The sequence below is a fragment of the Passer montanus genome, unplaced genomic scaffold (genome assembly GCF_014805655.1).
Source record: "Passer montanus isolate IOZ18808 unplaced genomic scaffold, ASM1480565v1 scaffold11, whole genome shotgun sequence".
Classification (NCBI taxonomy): domain Eukaryota; kingdom Metazoa; phylum Chordata; class Aves; order Passeriformes; family Passeridae; genus Passer; species Passer montanus.
In genome coordinates, this window is record NW_024357613.1 from 17,499,755 (window position 1) to 17,527,213 (window position 27,459).

General features: G+C 36.1%; 1 protein-coding gene across 16 annotated transcripts in view; it reads right to left on the reverse strand.

Moving 5' to 3' along the window:
- Positions 1-27,459, reverse strand: part of RIMS1 (regulating synaptic membrane exocytosis 1) — a 308,204-nt gene that overhangs the window by 182,571 nt on the left and 98,174 nt on the right. For 15 of the 16 annotated variants that reach the window (XM_039729070.1, XM_039729060.1, XM_039729086.1 and 12 more), the window contains exons 2-3: positions 11,317-11,530; positions 9,757-9,768 (exon numbers count right to left, since the gene is read on the reverse strand). In XM_039729070.1, the coding sequence (XP_039585004.1) occupies positions 9,757-9,768; positions 11,317-11,530 (226 nt within the window). Of the gene's footprint in view, positions 1-9,756; positions 9,769-11,316; positions 11,531-27,459 lie in introns of those variants that run through there. The other variant, XM_039729022.1, reaches the window with a different exon arrangement.

A 27,459-nucleotide genomic window follows, 5' to 3' on the forward strand; every position in this document is an offset into this window, starting at 1 on the left:
AGAGATTACATTTAGCCCTCAAAATTACTTTGTTCTCTTGAAATTTTTTTAGCTACTTGTTGTTTTCTCATAATGCATAATAGGTCAAAAATCTTACAGAATCTCTCTTTGCAGTAAGATCTCTTTTTGGCTAAAATACCTCTGGTTTTGTGGTACCAGAATAGCTCAGGAATTCAGTTTACTAAATCTAGTTCTATTTAGCATTCCTATGTTATTTTGTAACTATTAAAACCAAACAGTTTTGCCTCAGCAGTGTACACAGCTGTGAACATTTTAAATATTAGGAGTCATACTTAGTCCTAACTCCCACATCTCACAGTAAAAATCCCATCACATAGAAGAATCTTACATGAATGAGCACTGCAATGATTCAGACTGAATGACACAAATCCAAGAAGAAAAAAAATTATCAAGTAAAGAATTCATTTGGCTTCAGGGGCACACACTGGGCTGTCAAACCAGCCTGAGCTTAAATGACTGCACTCTCATGCCTGGGAGCTGGCAGCTGGTTTGTGAGTGACCACATGGAACAAGTGTATTTAGAGGCTGAACAAGGAGATTCAGTTAGTTTGCCAAAAGTTCAAGTCTTCTAGGGAATAATGATGCATGATCAGAATACATCTTCCATTTCATAGGATCCTTTTACAAGAAGATTTTTCACAGTTACCACAGTTTGAAATTAGGGACATGATGCTAGATTTACTGTCTTCTAGCAATAAAATATACCCGAGTACATCTAGGAAACACATCACTGCTGAAAAAACTGAAGGTGCATTGCTCAGATAAAAACAAATCCCATCAGGGGCTGCCACAGGACTACTAGCTCTGACTGAGCCCTGCTTGGACATCAGCAGTCAGCTCTGCTGGTGCACCATATCCCCTCAGGCATCCCACAGAACATGCTTCTTCAAATCTCCTGAGCCTAAACACAGTCCTGGACATCTGCATGTTTGCTGCTCTGCTCTCCCTCAATGTTTTTGAGGGAGGGATAAAAAAAAACCAAAAAACCAAAGATAACAAAAAGTGCCCACAGTCTCTAAAATTAAGCTTTCATTGGAGTATCAGTCAGAAGAGATATCAAGGCTTCTTTCTTCTGGGTGAATTAAACTTTAGATGATGTGAAATATTTCCATGTCTGGTTTGTCTTTGTAAAGTGTTCCCTTGTCTTTAGCCCTCCATAGCCAAGGAGGGCTTCCAGATAATATTTTTCTACACTTCCACACTATTTTTTTTTTGCACCACAACTTAAACTGCAAATGACAAAACACAAACCCTCTTGGTTTGCCAGTAGATGGCACATTGTTATGCAGCTCTCCATCCAGAAATAGATGTGTTAATTTTGGATACATTTACCTGAAGCATGCAAAAAATAGCTCAAAATTATGACATTCAGGGTTCTGTCTGACAGATGCCACCTTCATTGCTAGGCCACCTCTAACATGAATAAATGCTGGGTGAGTATATTAACTGTCTGATTCTACACAAGTACACACATCTTATGATAGTCAACAGTAATAACGGTGTTTTTACTTAATTTCTATCTTCAAAGCACTGCACACTACAAATTCATTTCCAGTGATCAGACCTGCCACACAGAAGCATATTGGAAAAGTGGGTTATATCCAGACTCACCCCTCATGCAGACGGACTCCCCAGGATTCCCCATTGTCCTCCACTAACACTGCAGACCACCAGTTTCAAAGAACTGCAAATCTACCCAATGAAATTAACTTATTCCCTAAAATGTTGATATAATAAATACATGCAGAGAAACCAGGCATGTGCAAATTAAATTCACCTATACCAGTCACAATCTCTGGATTAGTTATTTATTGTAAAATGATGTTTTATTACATCAAGATAAAGATGTCAAGATGATTTCTTTATAAACTGAAAAAAGATCGTTTGTAGCACAACAAAGGCAGCTAAATATTATAGGAAACCACATTCTTAAAATTTAAATTCTTAAGAGAATGGAGATACTTTTTCTATATCTTCTTCATTAAGATATGAAATGCATTTGCTTATATGAGTTCTGCATTCAATAGCAAAAAAACAACAGTATGTTTATTATATGTGGTATATAGAGATCTCTAATATCTTCTAGGATTTCTGCAGTGCCAACAAGTAACAAATTATTCCAATTCAGAAATGAAGATAACAGAAATATAGTAAATACACAATACCTTGCAAAGAAAATTTTTGGCTTAATTTGAAATGCAACAGGGCAAACTGAATTCAGAAATAACAATTGCACATTTGATGTGGCAATGAAAATGCCAGAGGAGTTTTGGATTACAAGACACCCTAAAGGCAATAGTCTAATATTAATAGTAGCGAGATTGGATTTAACTTGTTAGCAAGACGTAACAGTAAATTCAAAGCAATTAATATAATTAATTAAAAGACTTGAAAAACTAAGACATTGTGGAAAATTAACACAATTAAATGTGCATAATACACTGAAAGGATATAAGAACAGTGTCAGATAGTTATAGTGATCTCACAGCTGAAACTGCAGCTTGCTATCTACAGGTTTTGCAGGGATTTGAGGCTGAGTTTGCTTTCTACTGATTGTAACATTACTGGAAATACACTGAAGTAATGAAGAAGTGAAGGACCCATAAACAGATTCCTGGAGTGACTCTGCTTTGAAAATGATCATCTACACAGACCAAGCTAAACGGACATCCTACCTGTAGCTAACCAACCCTATTCCCAAAAATCTGGAAAAATATATAAACCTGAAATATTTACTGTATAATCCTTAAATATTTATAAGACTTAGTATTTATGATAATGTTAATAATGATTCAGTAGTAATTATTTGTTCATAAGAATAAAAGGTTCCTCTTACAAAGAAGCCCTCATTAAAGAAGAAATGCTCCATTTAAAACTAGGATTTTAACTTTATGTATCATTATTATTACAGTTATCTACATTATTGATGGCACAATTGCAAGCAAAAGGTGATCAAATACTATTATTGCATTTACAATCAATCAGATTGTATCAATTAATAACTATAAGCAGTAAGATGTAGAAAGAAGATTTTATTTCAAGCATGTAAAGATACAATTTTAGCAATTTTTAATTGATTTATATTTTTTTACTTCTGATTTTATAAAATTGTATACATATTCTGACTAGTCAGAGATGATCAGAATTGTGTCTGGTTTAAACTGATCATTTTTTCCTTTTACCTTACAACAGATATGCATACATTATCATATTAAACCTATAAGGTCATACGTGCTCATTTTCAACACTGTATTCCCTGAATAGACAAAGATCAGAATCTACTACAAATTTACAGTCTACAGGATCATATTGATTATATTTAGGTATATGAACACATATACCTTTCTCATTACTTTTTACTGCTGTGTTGCACCACTAGTATTTTCTTTCATTATTCTCTTTCCTCTTAAGGTGCACTGCATAAAAAAAAATCTGAGATTTCAATTGTTATAACTTGCTTAATTTACTTGTCCTTTCAATATATATCTGCAGTTGAAACTAATTAACTAAAATTATCTTCCTTTACACAAGACCTTGAATCCCATCTCTTTACTTACAGATATTTAGGTCATAGATGAATCATAGTTGACAAAAAGTGAATAAAAATATTTCTAAATTGGTGTATTTTCTGAAATCAGTACTTATTAGAAAAGTGCAATAAAATAATTTCAGCCAATATCTAAATACTAACTCAAAAGTATACTTCTGGACAAAAACACAAAAAGAGAAATAATTTCAAAATCTTGTATTCTGTGAGATTGACCCAAGTCAGGTTGGAAGATGTTCCTCCTCAATATTGACAGCACTGTATCCCATGTGGAAAAGCAGCTTTTATCACAATGGAGTTCAACAGTGATCTCACATACCTCAGATAGAAACTGAGCCAGTAGGATACACAATATTTTTGGGAGAACCACTGGAAGGCTCTCCTGCTCTTGCTCCTCAGCTTTACATCATCAACTAAATTGGACTAAACAGAATGTGATATCATGAGTGTCAAAATGATAAAAATACTACATTGAAGGAAATGAAAAAATTTAACCCTAATTTGGTAGCTTTGGTTTTTCTTTCTCTCTGAACACTGAGCTGAAAAAAATCATCATAACGTTAGTGTTCTCTCTAAAGGATTCTGTAAAATTCTGAAATTAATTTGTCCAAAGCTGTAAGTCACAGAACTATTCCCTAACAGAACTTAAGGAGATTTTTTGTAAGCCTATAATGTGTATAGTTAGAATAAGCAAGCAAGTAACAAAAATGACATGAAATAGCTTTGAGTTTTCCACTGTTTACCCTGCAAATCAAAAGACACATGAATATGCCAAGCTGTAAGGACCAAGTTCCCTTAGGTAGCACTGCCTGAGCAGGGGGCATTGGATCGGATGACCTCCAGAGGCTCCCTCCAACCTCAGTCTTTCTGAGATGCTACGGCACAACATCTTTTTCTGTCCAGAAAAATGGGCACATAAATAATAACTCCTCAGGTGATTCAAATACCTTGAATTGTTAACAGATTTCAAAGGTCAAAAAATTGGGTTGCCCCGTACTTCCTGTATTAGGCTATGTAGTAGGATGCACCTATATGGTATGCATGTATATTCACTTATGAAAAATCTGTACAATATATGCTTATACATATATATATAAGACACACATGACATTAGGCAAGAGGAGGTGGAATAAAGCTTCTCCTGAAATGCCTAATTGACCTTTACAATTTTTTTTTTTAGTGCAAGTTTTTGGAGTGGAAGGCATTATTACACTCAAAGGTATTGCTTTAGCATTCAAAATAATTCCCATATTCTCAAATTGGTTAAATTGAAACAATAATACTGAAAATACAAGAGTAAAAATAGGATTACATGGCAAGAAATAACACTGTGGTGGAGTAAAAGTGCGGGGCTTTTCGGCCCTGTTATACTAAATGGAATTTCCACTATTTTTTATGTCAGACATCCACAGATTGCTGTTAGCCAGGCAGCACGACAACAGCAAGAACAGACATGAAGGATTCAGGAGTCCTTTATCACAGCTAAAGAGAGAGGGTTGCAGTAGCAATAGATTTTCTTGGTCATAACGTGTAGCATCACATGACAAGTCACAGTTTAAGGGTTTGGCAAAGAGGTAAACTAAACCTGGGTAAACCACAGAGCTTTATCAAGTGGTTATTGATTTAGTGATGATTTAAGGCTATGGTGGAAGAAAAACCCAGGTGTCTAGTGACTCTTCTACAGTCCCAGTACTAAATGAAGAAACTCCAATCTGGTTAACTTCAGAGCATTAGCATCATCTCCCTTCTCTTTTTTAAAATTTTTAAATATAACAAGGAACCAATAATTTTTGCTAGCTGGACCCTATAAAATTTTATTTTAAGGCAAACATGTTTCCTCTGCAAACTTGGCGAAGAGCAAACTAATTTTAAGGATTTCCTTAAAAATTTTATACACTTACATTTGTTTGAAAGCAAACTAACTTCCCAGAAGCAGAGGGCAGTGAACCCCACCTTACTTGAAATTCCTCAATTTCTTGCTAATCTTTTTTTTTTTCCCTGCTTGAAACAGCAGTTCTAGGGAGGCATTACTGAAAAGCAGTGCTTCTTTTGCGATGCATGTAAATTCCATATCTTTTGGGAAACAAATTATGTTGAATGCCACAGACAGAAAATGTATCTGCTATCAATTTGCAATTTGCTATGTAATTTATGTCCTTCTGTTGGACATAAATTTTTGGTTTTGTTCTACAGCTGTGTTAGAGCATACAGAAATTAGCCTTTTATTGGACAATTTGACCTAGGAGTTCTGTTCAAGCAATGTAAAAAAAAAATCCTGACAATCCAGACATTTTGTTCTGACAATATTACCAGCTTCTGTTAAAGCATTAGTACACAGCTGAATTGCATGGCATATGTACTCAAGTTGGTAAGGCTTAAATTAGCAAGCCATTATGTAAGCAAATTTTAAGCATAATTTAAAGGAGCTAAATGACAAACTCCCTTAAAAAGCCACCTGACATATTATTAAGCAAATGTTTCCAAGTTGTCTTTCTTTCCAAGTATAAAGCACTGACATTATACTAAAATGAAAACAATCTCAGTCAAAGCCAGATCAGAAATAGGAGTCTCTTCTGCACTGATTACCAGCATTATTTTCTGCAACCACATACTACTAAGTTCAGTGACATAAATTCTTATATATTTATAATGTATTTTACATCCGGATTTCCCACCAGTTGTCCTTCATGTATGTAAATAGAAAAAAGAGAAAGCAAGCTGCTCTACTCTGCAAAACACAGGAAAATTGTGACATTTACTTTTATCATTTGCTCCCAATTTTTTTCGTTTGAAATTTGATAAAAAATTGTAATCCAAATGAAACCTCTACAATGGTAGACTGATTGCTATGGATAATTATACGGCTTAATCTGGAATATGGATCTTCCACCTAATTTTGTCAATGTCATACATATTTCACTTAGTTCAATACACCCACAGCACCTCACAAAATACTTGAATTTTGATCCAAAGAAACTACTTTTTCTCATTCATTTTTGTACCCTAAAATATATCTCCTTTTCTGTAAGGAGAATGGAACACATATCAGGTGATCACAAAGGAAATACGTATTTTAATGTATTAAACCTAACCAAACACTGTAAAAAAGTTTTACAGGAATGAGAAAAGAAAAGAAGTTGTATTTTCAGTCATTTTTCTGCTTTACAAGGTTGTGGTACCTTGGCAGGGAAGAACAGAGAAAGCAGTGGCAGCCACGCCATCAGGAGGACTGAGGTTGGGCCCTTCCTATCCCTTACCAAACCATGGACAACAACTAGTTGGGCATTTTGCTGACTTATCCACTGCCCTAAAAACCAAAATATTTCACATCACAGGGGAGAGTGAATGGAACAGAGGGAAGTAACTTAAACCCACTACCATTTTGGCAATTAAAATCTTGGTGTACAAGTAAAAGGATTTGTAATGGAAGTGTAGGCCCTCTATAAGGAACTAAAACCACCTAGAATATTCTGCCAAAATAGAAGTGTGAACTTTCTCTCAAAAAAAAAAAACAAAAAAAAACCAAACAAAACCCTACCTGACTTCCTTCTGAAATGTTATCTTGCACAAAATTGAACTAAACCCATTAAATGTGGTCTGCCTGGAACTATATGAAAGGAGAGCAACTCAGGTCAGAAGTACAAAGAACTAACCAATACTCAAAAAACATGAAAGAACTTCAGAAATGTATTTGAGTATGCATTTTGACATTTTAGAACAAGAATCACTGAAATTCATGTAACTCATTAGCCACTAGAATATGCCAGTTATTGCCAATTAATTTTGGAAGTGTAATGGAGTAATTTCTTGATCAGCCTAGGATGCCTACTAACTCTCACTACAAGGTGTTTTGGGATGTCCTTTATGATTTTAAATGAGGAGAGAACATATTAAGTTCTGCTATATATATTTGAAAAAATCCTTAAGAAATATTTGACACATACATGAAAAGGTCAAGAACAGCTTCAAAGCATTACATTTTTAAAATATTTAGCTACAATCAAGAACTGCAAGGGCCTCTTAGGGACCTTGTACATTGCCCTACAGCCACAAGCAACCACATCACATAAATCCTTTCCTAACCTCATTAAATTTAGCCTTTAAAGTTTTATTGGGCTCTTTTTCTTTCCAATAAGCCACATGAAAAAAATTCTCAAGGCTTTAACACTTTTAAACATCTTTTTTCAAGCAAGGAGTGTTTAGGACCAAGTTGTACACATTTGCTCTCATGTATTCACTGTCCTCTATTCTTATTATTTAAATTTTCTGCATTTCTACACATCAATTCCATACTTCCAGGTATCAACTATAATTGCTTTAGGTCTTGTCCCCTTAATATCTCTAGCTTTCTCTCACATGAGCAGCTCTCCATTTCCTGAATCATCCTCTGATTGACTTTTTTTGTGCCTGTCACAGTTTGTATTTGTCAAAGATGGGTAATGTATGGGAAACAACACCCCAGGTGAGGTATCATCAATTCTCCAACTCTTCAGGAAACACCTTGAATGTAGGTTAACACTTGACTTCTCCTGAGCTGACACTTTGGTAATTCACACTCCAGCATCCTTTCCAAATGATGCACCCTTAACTTGAAGAAACCTGGTGCATGTGTTTTGTGTCAGTATAATTTCTTGCGGGAAAAAATTCATGCGGACACTAAGCGATAAATATGTTTTAAAAGTTTTTACTGATATGAAACTTGCCATATGTAATTAGTCAGGAATGTTGAGCCATTGAAAATAATTAAGAAATGTTGCTCATGCTGTTCTAATTATAGCAATTGTACTAAAACATGATATTTTTAGGTATGTATTAATATTTTGAAATGAATTAATTCTATATACTACATTAACTTTTAAAGAGAGACACTACAAAAGCAATGGTGTTTTAAAGAAGTGATCCCCATGTTTCTCACACATTCAGGAGTAGTTATTATCATTAAGTTTTCAGCTGTTAAAGAGAAGTAGCTCAGCTTTAGCACACCATATAGAATTTATTTTCACACATTACTATTATGGCATTTTCTTGGCATGTGGAAGCCTGGAGTTCAACACCTAAACTAATCTAAACCTTTAGGAAAACCTGAACTAAGACAAGTGCACATGATAAGGATGTATTTAATTGAATTTAGGACAATCCAAACAAGTCAGATATGTCTTCAGAATACATCTTCAGAGTAGCACTAATACTGACCTATTAAAAACCTACTGCAATACTCAAATGTGATCAAAATAAACCTCTGGGAACGGAACAGTACGAAATTTCAGGTTACAGGTATGCTAGTATTTAAATGGGGGCATAACATCATATCAGAAGCATAACTCAACAAAGAAAGCATCAAAAACTACACTGGATTGTAAATAATTTACACTTGTTTCAGCTGAGGTGCCAGAAAAGATAGCTCATTTCCACACTTAACACTCCAATTAAAAACCTGGAGTACCACTTTTTGCAGAGCTGCTCCAGAAGAGATGGTAAATGCATGTGCACTGTTCTGCTCAAGCACTGCCACACCTGATGCCATGCACAGGGTGCAGAGATGAACAGGGAGCTACCCTCACCTATTTGAGGCAAGGCACAGGCAATACTGGTGAATATGCCTGTACTTGATCCTAAAAGTTCTGCAGATTTTTGAAATTCTAACTGTGCATTCAAAAAGGATTCACTCTACCTTGCTCACAATACTTATGTCCAGTTTGCCTATATATAGTATTAAAAATGTCAATCAAAAAGTTGTTTTTACAAGAATTCCCTAGATATCTGCTGCAGTCAGAAGTGAAACACAGCAAACAATGAAAAATTACAATTAAAATACTAAATTAGATTTCCTGAAGCTGATGAAAGGACATTGCATGCAAAACGTCAAAACTGTTAACTAAAGATGTATTTATGAAATAAAATTGTATTACAATTTTCTTGTCTCCTCTACTTTTTAGCCTATAAGTAATTCTCAGTTCTTAACTTCTTTTATTGTCATAATTTTGACAACAGTCTTGGGTTTCCCTGTAGAGCTGTCTTTAAGGCCTGTGTTCAGCTAAGGGATGTGTAGGGCCTGGGTGTCAGGATTCCTGTTTTCCCCCCTCCCCTGTGGATGATTATGAAATTTCAGTTCAGTTTTTCACATTAATATGCATCCCAGTTAACTAACAATATTATAACAATAAATTATAAAAAGCATGGATTCTAACCACTTTGTCCTCCTTTGGGAAAGCATCCAAGGAAGCAGAGTAAAAAGAGAAAAGAAAAAAGAAGAGATAAAGAATAAAATAGGCAAGTATTAATAGACAGATTTCAAAGAAATGCAATTCTAATAACTCTCTATGAAAAGACAAAAACACAAAATTAAGGGAAAGAAAGAGTTTTAAATAAAAATATTACATTACAGCATATGTTGAAAACATGTTTTCCCACCCTGACTCACAGAAGCATAAACAATATAAGAAACAAAATGCAAGTTACAAATGAAATGACACTCTTCCATTTCTGTGGCTTGAAATAGGGACTGAAAAATGGTTAAAATATATATTCAAATTTTTTCTGAATAAAGTTAAGCTGTATCACATGCACTCATTAATAGAATAATGTAATACATCAAAATAAAGTATATTTTCAGAGACTTGCTCTGATGACACCATCTACAGGTGACACAATGGAATGCATCTATTTTTACTAATATTAATACATGCACATTTTCATTCAGTTCACCTATGTAGTTTTCTTCAGCATGTGAATTTAATTTAATTGACTCACAGGTACATCGAGGCTATGGAAAACCTCTAAAATAACCATGAAATGCATCTTTCTGAGGGGTTACTTTTGGTTTACACAAAATTTCAGAAGGCCTATTCTGCTGATGTCCATCTTAAAGAAAGTGAAAATGCAACAAACTTGTTCCCTTGTGAACACAATTATCTGCTCTACAATCCATGTTCACTTTTAAGTGAATTTGTGTTGATACCAAGAGCACCTATAAATTTACCCTACAAAAGCCTGGCATCTTAAAGCCACATGAGAAAGTTGCCTCATCTCATGACAGAAAATGAGACTGTTCATGTAATAAACTGCAGGAGCAGTCAGAGGTTTGGAAGGGACTGACTGACCAGAGGGTACTCTTGGATAACATCTGGATTTGTGGAAAGCTGCTGCAGCTAACTCATGCAGATCAGAAGGAGAACCATTCAATTCACTTACCGGAAAGCACGATGCTTAATCCAGACTAATCTGAAGTTTTATTCTTTAAATTTTAAATAAATTGGCATAACACTTTTCTGTGCTAAGAAAAGTGTTGTTTTTGGGGTTTTTTTACACCAAAAAAATGGACTGATTTCATGTAAAAGCAATCTATAAATGTTTATATTAAGCTCTAAGAAAATAAAAATGTAATATTAAATAAGGCTTCAATATGAATTTATTAATGTGGAGTTGTACCTGAGCAAAAGTGTTTCTTCTTTTATTCTATCAAAAACAAGTATATTTTCTACAAGCTTTCACTCCACAGAACTAGGTACCCTTATTCTTTTGCTTTAATTAATTCTGTGATCCCCAAGTACCTTGGCAATCATTAAATACATTTGTTTTACTTGTATGATTTTACATTGATTTACGCGTATGATACACACATCATAATGAAGCAATGAATGAAACACTTCAGTTAAATGAAGCATGAAATGCCAAACTTAAAGTGAATAACCTGCAGCATGACAATGTCATGGAGGCTTTTTCTTAAGAGTACACATCAGAAGACTTACATTGTTTGATCGCAGAGAGACACGACCTCCACACCGAGCACAGAACTTGGTCCGGCAATAAGAGCATAAATGGCCACAACCATCTGCAAACTTTGTTTTATGACAGATTCCACATGTTGGGGCATCATCCTTGTGCTCTCCCTGGTAACGGCGGGCTTCTTCCCCTATCTTTCTTACTTGCTCTTTATAGCTTTCAAATTGTTGATGCAACCTCCTGCATAGATGAGAAAAAAGTTTATATAGCACGAATAGGAGGAAAGATTACTACTCTGTAGTTCTTTCAGTTTGCAACTCCACCTAATATTCTGGGCCTGTTCACAATACTACATGTACCTCATATCAAATACACGCTGCACACAAGATCACGTAGGGAAATGTAAAAGAAAATTATTCTTGAAGGTTTACTTCAAAAACTACAAGCAAGTAATTTCAATTGACCAGAAACTGATCCAAATGCATATACCAAACAAAATTACCTACCATGCACCAAATAAAAGAAATAATTGTGTGATCAAATTTGCATCTTTTTAACCAACTTAATATATACATCAGGTGTAACCAAAATACGTAAATCAATCTCCAGTTTCAGTACTTTCAAAATCTAGATTACTAACATATGTAACAAATATTTCAAAACATGGTTCACAATGACCTTACAAGAACATGACAACATCTTTTTATTTCAAATGTATATATTAACAATCTGTTGTGTTTTCTCTTGTTAAAGATGAGAGACTACTTAATGCTTGCTACCCCTCATTACAGATATTTCTTCCAGCTTAGGAAGATCGCGTAGGGAAATGTAAAGGAAAATTATTCTTGAAGGTTTACTCCAAAAACTACAAGCAAGTAATTTCAATTGACCAGAAACTGATCCAAATGCATATACCAAACAAAATTACCTACCATGCACCAAATAAAAGAAATAATTGTGTGATCAAATTTGCATATTTTTAACCAACTTAATATATGCATCAGGTGTAACCAAAATACGTAAATCAATCTCCAGTTTCAGTACTTTCAAAATCTAGATTACTAACATATGTAACAAATATTTCAAAACATGGTTCACAATGACCTTACAAGAACATGACAACATCTTTTTATTTCAAATGTATATATTAACAATCTGTTGTGTTTTCTCTTGTTAAAGATGAGAGACTACTTAATGCTTGCTACCCCTCATTACAGATATTTCTTCCAGCTTAGCATTAGAGGTTCCTAGGATGAAGACCAGTGTTGAAAGAAGCAGCACTTCTCCTCCAGCTGCCACAAACAACAAACACCCTGACCCTATGCCCACCATCTGGAGAAGCATGCTGCTGCACAACAGACTCACCTCCTAATCACAGCTCAAAAAGACCTGAGACAGCCTAAGGAGGAGATTCCAGAAGGGCAAAACTTGGTCTTTGCACAATGCCATGTAGAACCCAGGCTTTTCCAGATGTTTCTTCAAATATACATCTCCATATAAAGTTTAAAAATCATGAGCGACTACACAGATTGTGAATAGAAAGAAGCAATCTTGAGTTTAATAATTTGAAACAGTAGGTGTATTGTCTATAGCAGTCTTGGTGATATCCTTTATCCTCTGCTCTGAGCTACCTACTTCCTTAATTAGCACTGACTCACACCATTTAACCAGTGTATTTTTAGTGACACAATTCCATGTTTCTGTGGGCGCACGTGTGTGTGTGTGTGTGTGGAGAACTTGTCTGGAGTTTTAAGGTGTAAATGATCTGTGTTCTTTGTATGAAATACTTTTTTGGTGGGGTGGATATTTTTACTTTAACGTGATATTCAATCCTAAAAAATTACAGTTCAACTTAACTCACAGGAATTGTGGTAAAACACACATAATTCAGTTGGACAGGAATATTATTGCTTGTAAATTGGATTTCAACCAGCTCTCACACTAAAACCAGTAACATCACATGGGTGCATTCTAGTGAGAATGCAACAGCAAAAGCTAAGCAACTAAATAATCTATTATCCCTAACTACAAACATGATGCATTATACTTAATGCTTTATGCAAATCAAAAGCTTGGCAGGAGCAGCAAGAGGGTTTGTCTTATTTTTTACTAACCTGCTTAAAAACCTTTGCAGTATTGAGTAAGATGAGAAAAGTAGGTCAAAGAATTAGGCAAAATACTGGAGAAACTTAATACTTTTTGCCATATAACTGGATTACACATATAAATTAACTTATCTTACACAGCTTCTCACTTATAATGCATAAAAACAACAGAAGACATTCAGGAATTTTTATAATAACCAGCTTAAAAAATGCAATTAAATAATGGAGAGGTCTGTAGGTAAATTTCTTATTACATCAAATGTTCTATTAAAAAATGAAACCATGGAAACTAAATTCAGTTCTCCTACACTAAAGTAAAACCAAAAGCCCTGGCTGTTCACTAACATGGAAAGGGAAGATAACAGCAGGCACTGCCCCTCTTGCTGTTCTTTTCCAATTAGACCACCTACATTTGAACTTTTTTTGTCTCAAACAAAGCTCAGGAAGAGTATTAACACAATTATGTTTTTGCCCTTCTGTGTGCACCAAGGGGTAGGTGAACATGCTACAAACTGGGCAAAACTTAAGTGAGATGAGATTGAAGTTCTTTATAAACAAGCACCACTTGTTTATAGATTTGTTAATTTCTGAATCCATGTAAGACACATTTTACTATGAGGGGTTTGAAATCTTTATCTTTCATATCATACACGGCACTACTGAGGAAATGCTGACATTTTATCTACAGCAAGAACGGAACTGGAGAAAATGACTGCACATTTCACAGAGCAGAAAGAATCTTGCCCTGCTCACAGCAGGTATGGTTCAATTGGCTCTTTTTTTAACCACCTTTCCTACTTTTTTGAGGAAAAAGCTGGATCTCTGTATCTCTGGCTCTTCTATAATGGTGGCAGAGAATCCTTCTCAATGGTTTTGCCATATATAGAAGTACTTTAAGCATTAAGCAAGAACTAAAATCCAGATGGTAGGTTTTGATTTGCTCCTTAACTTCCAGGCTATTGAGAACATTTTCAGCAGATGCAAGAAAAATTTTAAACTATTAAATATTCCTTAACATAGACAAGCACCTAAAGGTTAGACTAGAGACCTAATAAGAGCATATGATATAATGTCTGAGCAGACCCTTGAAGCAGACACCAATTCAATGCCCTCTAACAGAAAGAGCAACCAGACCACAGTGTAAGAGGGGTATATGCATACACCCATATGATTTTCATCACGCACCCCAACATTTATCTGGTTCTGCTAGTGAAGTGAAGGGCACTTGCAAGATTAGCTTACTCTGAGACATTACTGCAGCACTTCACTTGTGGAGACCTCCCAACACTCTGAACAAAAGAGCTGCATCCACACGAGCTGACGTATGTGGGGAGGGCGCTGCTATTTCACACTCACAGGCATGGCACATATGCGTGAACAAAAAAAGATCCCACCATGGGAGAATCTTTGGGCACATCACATCTCCTATGACTAAACTGCTCTCTTCTGTTGCTAAAATACTGGAAAAACTGAGCAGCTTGGAGAGGGGCATCAGGCTCGGGACTTTACTGCACCTGTGAGGGGTCAGCATCACCACCCACAGTGTACAAAAGCCAATAAACACTTTGCACGTCTACAGGGAAAGACTTAACCCGCTCACTTTTACAATATACATAGAACCCAACATATGTTTAGTTTGCTGCTGGTTTTTTCTCCAAGAAAACATGATGGCTTCCTTCTCCCTTTTTTTTCAAAGGTATTTCACCAAAACCCTGCTTCAGCTGTGTTATATATGTACCATATTTTCATTTGAATATTCATTATTTTACTTTGACAGTGTAAATGAGTAAAAAATTACTGATAGGAAATTCTTCAAAGCTTTACTCACATCTTCATACACTTAGCAAAAACTGTAAGCCTTGGAGAACACTTGTGATAAATACCTTACATATGTTAAAGCTTTCAGACAGCTTACTGATATAATTAGGAGGACAAACAATGAACATTGAGGCCATTTATAACACTGACTGATCAAAAAGTGTTACATAAACACAGAGAAATTATCATGTATGTTGTTGGATTCTTTGGAGCTGGACCAAAATGTATATTTATTTTCTTATTATTTGAATTTTCGAAAGCTGCAATTTTTTAACAGACTATATTATTGCTTCTTTTGCTATTTTAAATTCATGTATTAAATTTTATTTTGCTGTTTCAAATACCTATCAAAATTATTTGCACATATATGCTGAAGAGTAGAAAGCTTCAAAATAGCACATTTGCATATATATATACTCTGTATGCACAGATTTTATAAAAGATTTATTAAGATTTGTGTCTCTTGCATGCAGAGTTACATTCTAAACGACTTTAAATGTAGTGAAATTATATTTTGTACTTCCTTAGAAATCCAGTAGATGGCAATACAGATCGTATTTTCACTCTCCTAGTTCAATTCAAATGGTTCAATCTCGAAATTAAACACCTGATGTAATGTTATAAAAATATTATGCCCTGTCATGAGTTCATGTTAGTCGAAAAAGTGCCGCCTTCTAAGTGACACAGCCTTAAGTAACTATCCACCAGCAGCTACCGCATGTCTGAAAAAAGCTTAGTAAAACGCAGTACTTTGTCCTCTTCACCCACCACACAAACACATCACCACACAGAGCTCAGACAAGTTTTTCCATAAGATAAGCAGGCGTTTTACCAACGCCTGTTCTTAGCATTCTTTTTTTACGATAAATAAATAATTTAAAATGCAAACAGCAATATTGCATATGCCCACGAAGGCAACAGCTAGAGCTAAAAACCTCTTGGTGATCTTTAAGCATCCACGTTGAAGCTGTGACCTGAAAAACGTTGTTCAGCTGCTCTGTAAAGCTGGAATTACCTCAGTTGCACCAGATGCCTTGTTGGTGTGCCAGCACTGCAGCACCCATCTATCTCATGGAGATGCTTCCAGAGGGAGCCTGGCTTTGCCCTCAGCCCCACCAGCACCTCAGCTGGGAAACGCTGTCAACTTGTCCCGGCTTTTGGGAATACACACTTGACAGCAAAGTCAAGACAGGCCCATTTTAGCAAGTTGCTGTGGATAGTTTTGTCTCAATAAAGAGAAATGAGGGGTTTATGGGGACTCTAGCATGTGTTGACAAGAAAAGCAGCTGAAGTTGAGTGGAGAAGTCTAGATATATTTTCTGGTTACTTCATTAATCATCCCATGACATATAAATCCATTATTAATATTTTTATCCTCTGTGCGGGCAGGACAAGTTAAGGTTGAATAGTAATGACATATCTAACTCTTCAAGCTCCCAAGTTCTTGATGTAGCAATGTTACTGTGTTAGTCTATTTGAAGTCCAGGATATTTTTAAATGTTTGGGGGTGTGCTGCTTTTTTAGCATGGGCAATACTTGGTTTGGTTATTTCATAAAGATTAAATAACTGCAGGATGTATTCATATTGCAAAATAAGTGAATTTGGATGTTAATATTTCTGTATTAATGCTATTATAGTATTTTTTTTTTATTCAGTGTGAACTGTTGTTTTAAGAACCAAAGGCAAGCAAGACATGGTTTCTGTAAGCTGTGAAACAGGTAGCAATATGATGAATCAACTGATCTTTAGAGGTAAAAGAGGCCATGCTTCTGTAAAAGAAATACAAGCATTAATCAAAGGACTTCAAATGGTAGAGTTAGCAGCTTCCATATCCACATTTTCTGCTGCACATACTGACTGTTTCTGGTCCCTTTGCTGTTTGCTACTGTCCAAATTGTCACTTTTCTGTGACTTTACCTTGCCCTAATCACATTTCCTGTAGGTCCTGTCTCTCATTCCTATACATTTTAAAATAAATATATCAAAATAGTAATTACAGACATATAGTATGTTCTATATCCTACAATAAAAACAATAAATATTCCTCAAAATTTTAGATTTTACCTGGCCTGAAGTTTTCTTCATTCTTCCCTGTTCACTCAACACACAACTACATATCAACTCCATTTTCTCTCAACATTTTTCACCTCAACAGCAATCACCTTAATCCAGCTGGGCATCAGCCCTTCCTTCTCCACATGCCAAGATCTCTTCTTCCTCCCTGTTTTATTGGTGCAAACACAAATCTCACCATGGTTGTAACTCACAGGTCTGTCTCTCTACCTCACATTTGTCTCCTCTTCAAACTGAAGTGTTTGGCATAGATACTGACTCCTGTCCAGGGTGATCTATACACCAAACTTCTAAAATTGAAACAGAAATTTCCTTCTACCTCGAGCACAACTCACCACCCTCTCCATTCTGTTTTGCACTTAGGACCAATAACCACTGTGCTACACACTGGAGTCAGACCTACTTAGACCTTCACCTAAACTCTTGTGTAAGTTGTGGGGGTAATTTTGCAAATTAAAATGAAACCAAACAAAAAAACCAAACAAAAAAACCAAAAAAAACCACCAAAAAAAACCGACCAAAACAAAAATCACATAGGTTTAGCTGATTTCATATCTTTCCAGCTTAAACATTCAGCTCTCACCAGCTCATCCCTCAATTTCTTTCCTTGCCAGTGCAAGCCTGTCAGTCTGATAGTCTAATCACAGTTCTGCAACAAATATAATTTAATTTATTTTACCTCTCTCTTTGTATTCCTCCAATGAATCTGCTTTTCTACTGCATAAAACATAAATGGCTTATCTTCACCTTCAAAGATTTTGACAGCCTATTTCCATCCTGCCTATGATTTCTCATTCAGTACTGAGATGCTTCTGCTCAAGTTAAACTTTCAAGCAAGAATCACAGAATGGTTTGGGTTGGAATGGACCTTAAAGATCACCTAGTTCCAAGCCCCCTGCCATGGGCTGGGACACCTTTCACTAGACCAGACTGCTCGAAGTCCCATCCAATCTGGTCTTTGAGGATTTGTTGCCTCTAGCATGGGAGCATTAGGAACATCACCATTATCACATTACCCTCCTTAAAACTCTCCTTCACCTTGATTCCTGCAAAGATCTGGACAAAAATTAGATATGTCAAAAGCATGTTAAAACTTTTACTTAACAGGCTAGGCAATACAGACTCTCCTGTCTGTTCTTATTGTTCTATTATTTGCCTAATAGCCACAGTGCAGGCTGCCCCTGTCACAAAGATCACCTTTTTTTCTACGCATGTGAAAACCCCCACTCAGAAGAGTTATAGTCCATGACAAGAGCTTCCAGGCAGTATGGTAAAACCAATCTCCCAAAATGATTCAGAAACACATGAAGTTAATTTTTAAAATTTCTTTTCATCATGTTATGGTTCTAGTTATTTACTTTCTGCTTTCCAGCCCTCAGGCAATATACTTAGAGCTTTCCTCAGGTCCATGAGGGGCAATGCATTTTTAATGACTTAGTATTTTCCTATAGGTCCATGACACCAGTCCAGGAGAAGCAAAACCACAACAAATTTTATTATAAGAATCATAATAAAATTCAGACTTGGCCAAGACAAAGGTTTCACTTACAGACCTCACACAGGAACTTAGACTGGAAAGTTGTTCACATGTAGCAGATACCTTTTCCCTCTATACAAGTTGTCTTAATTCCAATTCCTTCCTATAATCTATTATCAAGCACATAGTACCTGGCATCATCCTCACAAGCCTGTGCAGGCTGTTGCAAAGATGTCCCACACCTTGTCTAGAAAGTGTCCCTGCTCATCACATCAGAGAAGAGACACACCAGCAAAGTGGTGTGGGCTGCAGTGTATTCCCAGGGCTCTTATCTGGTGCCTTTTCACCAGCAGGAACAGTCATTTTCAAGTTAACATTTTACTTAGGGAAGGTTTTCTGCAAGCATATAAATGAGCTCATTAAATAACTTGTATAAAATGCAATTTTTCATCTTCCTGGAAGATTTCCTAATGTAGATTATTGGAAAACTTTATTTTCATATACTTCTATTTGTTGGTGGTTTTTTAAAATAACTACAGCCCACAAGCAGACTTTTTCCTTACACAACTGAAGAACTGTGAGTCAAAAATGTGCAATATCTACAATAAGGAATTTACATTCCAGCTTCCCACAGTTCCTCCCAAATGACCGATATCCTTTCTGAGGTAAAAATGAGAAACCAGAGAACAAAGCAAACAACACATAATAGTACTAAAAAAGGCATTGCTGAGGAATTTAGAAAGAAACTGTGCATGTCTTGTATTAAAAAGCATTTACATGTTGAGATATACTTAGTACTGAAGGAATCAGTGCCTTCTGCTCAAGCTCAGCTGGCAAAGTGACAGTTTGACTGGAGACAGTAGAAGGGTGGTGACAACACCTCACAACGTGTCAGTGCCTCTTCCTTTGGTCTTAACCAGTATGGCCATTCTAACGTGCCTCTTACCTCTGTGGGCAAACTCACCAGTATCACTTATCCCATGAAACCATCACAGCTCTTCCTGTTTAATTTCTTCACCACTCAGCTATCCTAATGCAGATAGTGCAGCAGGAGAGCAGCTGGTTTGCTCTGAGAAATTGTCACCACTTCCAAGTGAGAAAGTTCAAAAAGTTTCATAAGTTCATACAGAGCCGTTAGCAGCCTGGACTTTACCAAATGTAACATCTAAAAGTTATAGGAATGTCACTGTTACAGTCCCACTCTTACTACAGCATTAAAACACACATTCAAGCTAAGCACTGTCTACCTAATAAACACAGTGCTTATGATCCAGAAGCATATTCAGCTTTTTAAAGACTGCTGAAACTACTCATGCAAAAAAACTGCAGAGCTGAATGGCTGTATTATTTTATTTGCCATTATTCATGCAATATTTGTTGCAGAAAAAACAGCCATAATGACCAAGGGACAGCAATACCCCTGCATGCAGACACAGGGTCAATCACTCCAGGAAACTCAATGGGGTTAGATGAGACTGAAAGAAAGAAAATCTGACTCCATACAGTTGCATTAATGTTTATGGATTTAAAAAAAAAGCAGAATTAGAAACTGAGGAAGACGATTTGACTGCAGTTTGAGAATCTCTTGCACTTGTACTGTCAAACCTGGGCATTTTAAGAAATAAAGCTCTAGCATAGAACAAGACACTAATATTGCTTCTATGTGGCTTTATCAGGAATATGTCTTCTAGAAAAAAAGGCTAGATAAAACAAGCAAAATCAAAATAACATGATTTTCTAAAAAGATTGTCTTAAAACTGGATTTGATTTTCTACAGACATTACTTTAAAACTGAATTTCAGTTCCTAAAAATTTGTCAGCTTAAGTCTCCATAAGATCCTCCGTAAAAAAGGCCTGAGAAATTTTCTCCTGCCTACCCACATTATCAGATTGATGCGTTAAGTTTTAGCTTTCATATTTTTTAGATTCTGTACTGCCTCAGTGTGTGACTCTGAACTTCATGTAAAGTGTTAGCAAGTTCTCTTCACAGGGTAGTTAGACAAAAAAATCCTTTTCCAGACTGAGAACCAAGAACATCTTTGCAGCTTAAGCTTAAGAAGTGTAAACAACAGCAAATTGAGCAGAGCAAAGCGGGAGGATGGGACTTCACAACCTGAAGCTGTAACTGGACAATTGACCCCAATATGTAAATGGACCAAAACTTATAAAAGTGTGAAAACTCATGACCAGGTGTCCATCTTGTGTCCATCTTGAGTCCATCCTGGGTAGAGCCCTGGCTGGGCTCTTGTGCTGCCCAAGGTGTATCCTTTGAAGGCCTTTCAATAAATACCTACTTTATTCCTTTAACTCTGTTTAGCCTCTGTTCCAAGTAGGCTCTTTAGGCATTAAGAACACAACAAGGAGAGCATCTTCCGGCATCTCTTCAATTCACAACACTCCTACAATTTAACCCCTACTAAACCGGAAAGTAATCTCAAGATTCGTCTCTTCTCAGCTATTTCAGAAACAAAGATCTATTCACCAATTTTATATATATATATATATATATACACACACACATATATATACACATATATATATGGTAATATATATATATGTAGTTATTTTGTTTGATTTTTTTAATAAATAAAGTAGTTTCATGCAAGGCTTACTTAAATTATGAAATCAGGGCTTACTCTAACATAAAGAGAAAACAGACAAAAATAATAAAGGCAATAATGTTAATTTGCCTTTGCAATTTCAGTGAAATGCTTTCATTCTCTGTGTTTTTTTAATATAGCATAACAGAAGAACTGTTTTAGTGTAGGTGTATGGCAGAAAACAAAGATCCCAGAGACACCCAACCATGCCAGTACCATTTGTGACATTACAGTGCATATCCTTTTACATTACTGCATTTGCAGGTACAAATAATTTTCATACACAGCTGCTCATTTAAAAGAACAAGCCCTGAAGAATGTTAGACAGAGCTTCTCTCATACAAACTTCTAAAAAGACTGCTGGAAAGTCTCTTAAAATTTTTTCCTTATCAACTGACTAAGTGACATCTTCATTTATTTAAATATTACTGATTACCAATATTACTGATCACTTAAATATTACTGAATTTAATCCATCACCCCACTCTCTTCCTCATGTTGTATAACAGACCACAGAACTTGTCTCCTGAATGAGCTGACCTATGTCAGCTTGCGGTGACATAACAATGCTTTAATGCCAAGGAGTGATCCTTTAAGTAGGAGTCTCTGTACTCCACAGGAAATTTCTGCAGTAAAATACTACTTTGTGAAGCAGCTCTGCCAGCAAATGTCCCTTAAAATACATTAAATATATGAGTAAAGAATGATTTGATTTATTTTCTCTTCAAAAACATCAGTTTCATTTTATTATGGAATACAAATATCATTTATTTAAGCTAAACTTCACCACAATCAAATTTTTGTGAACAGACAAAACCTAATCTGTTTTTCGACTGACATGAAACAGAATTAAATAGTGTTCTCTTCAATTTATTGAATTAATTTATTGAATCACATAATATTGCTACTGCAGGCACTTTTTTCTCTAAGGATGGTCATCATATCGCAACCAACCAGTCATAAAACTCAGAATATTAAGAAAGGAGCAGGGCAGGGAGAAGAGGATGGGAGTGGAGAGGCAGGGTGCTACAGGTGAGTAGAAAAGCTCAATTTAAGAATCACAGAATGAGGAAAAAAGATTAATGAAAATCTTAAGGAAAAGTTTTTAAAAGGGAGGCAGAGATTTGCACTACACAAAATCACACACACAGGTACAACTATTTAGCTCTCTTGTACTAAATACAGAACTATTAACCAGCAGACATATTATTGAAGCAACACATGAGAAAGTGAAAGAGAAGCCCATTTATCCAACAGAACAAATTTTAAAAACAGTTCCTTAATGCTACCCTATCTGAGTAGCAATTAGCAACCAGAGTAAGAATAGAGCCTGCTATACTCTGACAATATTGGTTTTGCTACAGTCACACAGTGGGAAAAGATGTTTAAACATACTATCATCTGCTGCAAACAGTACAATGCACATAAGGTAAAAAAAAAAAAATCTCAGTGATGGAATAGATCCCTTCAGTCAGTTGGCACCTGGTAAAAAGTTTGGAAAGTTGGGAGGTATGGAGTTCCTAATTTCAACAGGAAATTACTTGGGATCAATGCTTACCAAAACAGTATTCTGAAACAGTCTTTTTCATACATGCATTTGGAAGAAAAAAGAAATCTGAGTATTTTTGGCATCCAATGTGTTAAACAGATGATAGGTATCAGATGGCAATACAGGGTGAGTAGCAAAAATATGACAAACCACAGTGGTCTGTAAACAGAGCAAAGCTACTGAAATTCTAACTACCATATGGTGGTAACAAACAGGACACGTGCAAAACAGGAAAAGATCTCGCAGTGAGGGGTGTGATAGGAGCCAGCAAGATGCAGAACTGAAAAAAAATACAATAGGACTGCAAGCGCAACAGTGATAATGTTTCAAATTAATTATATTCAGCTGAGGCTCACTGTGTACAGTATGTCTTCTACCTAAAAATAATTTAACAGCCTTGCTGAGAGCATCTCTAATTTATCATCCTGTTCACCTTCCTTTATAATTTCCATATTACAAGGAACAAAAAAGGCTCACACATCTATTTTAAATATACCATCAAAGTGCTTGAACACAAGATAATGATTAAGCTTGTCTCCAGCATTACTTAATTCTCTTCATTCTTCTGGATGCCTAAGTAAACACAAATGAAAAGCATATGGCATCTTAGTGAATTAGAAAATTAGAAAAGGAGAACATTAACTGGTTTATTTTATGCTTTAAACATGCCACATGGCAAAATTAAAAATGTCAAGGCTCTTTATGATATATTTTAATTTCTTTTCTAACATGTGTTCTCTGTTTAAGTTAAATGTCTGTGGTAGTCCGTCCTGGAGAGGATGGGCTGTAAAACAGCCACACTGCAGATAGCAGAACTCTGAGAGGCCAGGACAGATAACATCTAGTGAGGTTATGGTGAGAGGTGGGTGAGAAGAAGAGAATGATGGGAACAGTTATGTAAATTAAGTTATTCCTTATAAGGTTATGTTCTGAGCCCTGCCCTCTGATTGGTTCCATATAAGGTGTTGTTTCTGTTCCTCTTTGTTCATTGGTCCCCTGCTCTGAGTTAATGTCTATGTAAGGTTGTGTTTGTCTCCTTTTGAGGTCTTCTGGAGTAGTTCCCTACAGTGTACAGTTTATGTTTTTGTTGCTCATTGATTGCTAGCACACCTTTTCTTTTACTTTATTAAACCTTGGTTTCCAAACACTCCAGTCGTACCCAACCCAATTATATTTACTGCCATGCTCCCGGCTGATCTGGTCCCAGGGTTGCACTTTCTTGGAGCAACAAGGGCTCATCCACTGTGCAACGCAACCAATATCCTCAAAATACTACTTGTGAAAGAAAACCAATAGCATTTTTCTCCACATTTTTAATGCCTACTTTTCTCCAGAATATCACTGCTCATAACTGTTTTAAGAACATTGTTTTGAGTTTGAAATTATTCTCAGAAGAAAAATTGAACCTCTTTTGTGATGAGTATTCTTGCTTCTTGATGCTCACTGAGACTATACAAGCTGAAAAATACACCTCTGTCAGCAAAAAAAAATTCTGCAAAATTGTTTCACCTGATGAAGCTGTTGAGCAGAAAGTGTAAGTCCAAAATTAATGTGCTATTTTTTTCTTTGACCTACATTTCCACAGCAAGGCCTACAGAAAAACTTGACATTCCATTTTCGGTTTTCTTCTCCTATCCTTCCTGTATCTATCAACATTTTGATTGATTCCCAAGCCAACTATTTATGGCCAAACTCTTATGAAAAGACATTACCATAAAAAAATCTAGTCCACACAGTTCAGTACTGCTAATATTTCAAAATATGGATTTTATTTGTATAATAATGCATATTGGAAAAATACCATTTGGACAACATAGCAGAAGGATATCAAAAGGAATGCTTCAGTTACTATGTGCTCATTCATCACATCCAGTAGACCCACTGCAGTTCTCTCCTAAGGAGTCATACCCATCACAGGCATGATTTTAAGAGAAGAAAAGCTTCTGCCAACCTATTTACCATTTAAGTCCTAGCAGAAAACCCCAAAGGCTCATTTTAAACCAATAATGTCTTAAATAACAGGAGTGCGTGTCTCTTGGGAAACACTGCACAAAGTCTACTAAACTGTTTTATGATTCTGCCTGCTACACTGAAGTACCCATAAATTTGGCGGAGAGATATTTCTACAAAGGTTTTCCTTGGTTAGTATTTTTCTGCTCTTCCATAGTGGTTCTCACAACAGCTCACTAAGCAGTGTACAGCCACAGAGATTCAGGCTCCCTGATCATTTCGAACCACCACAGAGGTCCACAGGCTGCTGAACCATCACATGCCATAAGCCCAGACCTTCAGAAAACTTGGTTCAGTCCCACAGAAGGCTCCAGATACAAATCTGATACTCCAGTGTAACTGTGTCTGTAGACAAAGCACTGAAAATTCTGGAGTGACCAATAATTTTTTCCAGAGCACTTGGATCTAACCACACCATCAGTCTCCTCTTTACTCTCTAGTAGGAATAGGTATTTCATTCCCCTTGGATAACCCTTTGCAGAGCCAAACACTGTAAAGATTTAGTTCCTGTCATAACTCAGTATTTTCTTAACCTAAAAATGGATTTCCAGATGGAGCTAGATGTAAAGGACGAATATCAATTTTTTACATCATTCTTATTGCTTGAGCCAGCAGCCAGCAGAGTTCTTGTTGTTTTGATGACACTGACTTGCCCTTCTACCAAATCCAAAGATTTTTCACAACATGGAAGAGTCACAGAATGCAACCACTGTTTTGCAGTCTTGTTCTGTACCACATTTTAAAATGCACTCTCTCCCCTTACATGGGATACATAATTTAAAATCCAAGGCTGTGAGTCAAGAGTGCTCAAGTAACATTTGTATCCACTATATTGTACCATATTCTCTAAAAGCTGAACAGAATGATGAAGAGTGGAAGCTGTTTGGGTATCCAGAGTGAGATCCTTCAAAATGGATGACGATGTCTTATCAGCTCCCTCCACCCAAGTGGAACAACTAAAAATTTCTTTCTGTCAGCTATAATCCGAACAGCCACAGCACATTTCTGTAGTAGAAGAAAAATCTGGAGGCTTCAAGAAAATTCCTGGATCTGGCCAACAGTAAAAATACTGAGAGCTTTTCCATGTTGCAAAGAAAATCACCTACCAAGCCATCTGTGCATCGCACCACACTTTGGTCTGTCGCCAGGACAGCAAAGAGGTGAGCTGGACCCAGAACACTGACATCATCCAACCATGTCACTGATGTGGCCTCATACACGCCAGCTTCACAAGAAGTAGGAAGCTAGGTACAATTTGCCAAAAAAAATTGTTATATTTAATGATGAGGCAACAAAATCCGACTTGGCTGATGAAAGGCAGTAATTTTCCTACCTGAAAACAAACAAGGAGTAGGTATCTCTGAGTAGCAGCCACTCTCACCTTTTTTTTTCCTCTAAATATATTGCCAAGATTATCAAAATAATATCCTGGTGTGACCAATAATATGTGTATATTCAAAAATCTTTCTACTAGGACTGCACCATGTGAAATGCCATTTCTAGCACTTTAGGAAGAGGTGACTTAGGATATGGTGTGCTATTTTCTGTGATGAGGACTGAGATATATGAGATTTTTGTGTGTTCTAGATTTTCTGTCTTTGCTCACTGCCACTGATATTATAATTTAGTTATGTCACAGGTCATTAGAAGACCAAAATATATATGTAAAGAAGACTGCAAGAAAGCAGAGTGTTAGGAACTAAAATCTCTAGATAAGAAGTTTGAACCAAAATCTGCTAGGTACCCTATTTCATGTAATTTTGTTAGATCTAGTCACCAGGGGGATTATGTGGTATTTGATATGGATTCCTCAGCCAAATCACTACATTGTTAGGAGCCTGGAAGGATTACTTCTTTAGCCTGCAGGAGTGTGGAAGCATTGCTTTACACACTTTGTGTCTTTACCTAGTTGAATACCAGGGAATTATGACTGGTGGTATGTATGACAAATGGCTGATAAATAGTGGAGTGGTTGCAAACATTACAATGTAAATATTATCATCACCTACAATTAAATATATTATAGCTTTAAGTTTAGGTGAATTGTTTCTACTAGACCTTAAAACACTTATTAATGCTCTTAGGAAACCTGTTCCTGAGTTAGGAAAACGTATACAATATGAGCTCATTAACATTCTTGCAACATGGTGACATCAACAGCTTTAGTTCTAGGTAATGTAATAAAAATGGCCCCTTCTAGAGGAATTAAATATCAAAATTTAAAAAAATTAAAAGATTAGAAAAACAACTGAAACCAATAAATTATCAAAGTCTTGGAGTTCAGGAAGTGTGTAACACTGTATTGATGGGATCTGAAGCTATGTAATGCATTGACTTGATGATAAGAAGCAAGTCTTGTTCAGGGAATACTGAGAGATCAACACCTACTAGGTGAATCACACTCACCATTAAAAATGCATGCCCTGCTTCCAAGGACAGTCACTTCAACTCCCATCCCTCAGTGCTTATGCTGCCTTTTGCCACTAGATTAAAAAGCTTTTAGTAGTGAATACTGTGCGTGTATGAAAGTGTTTAC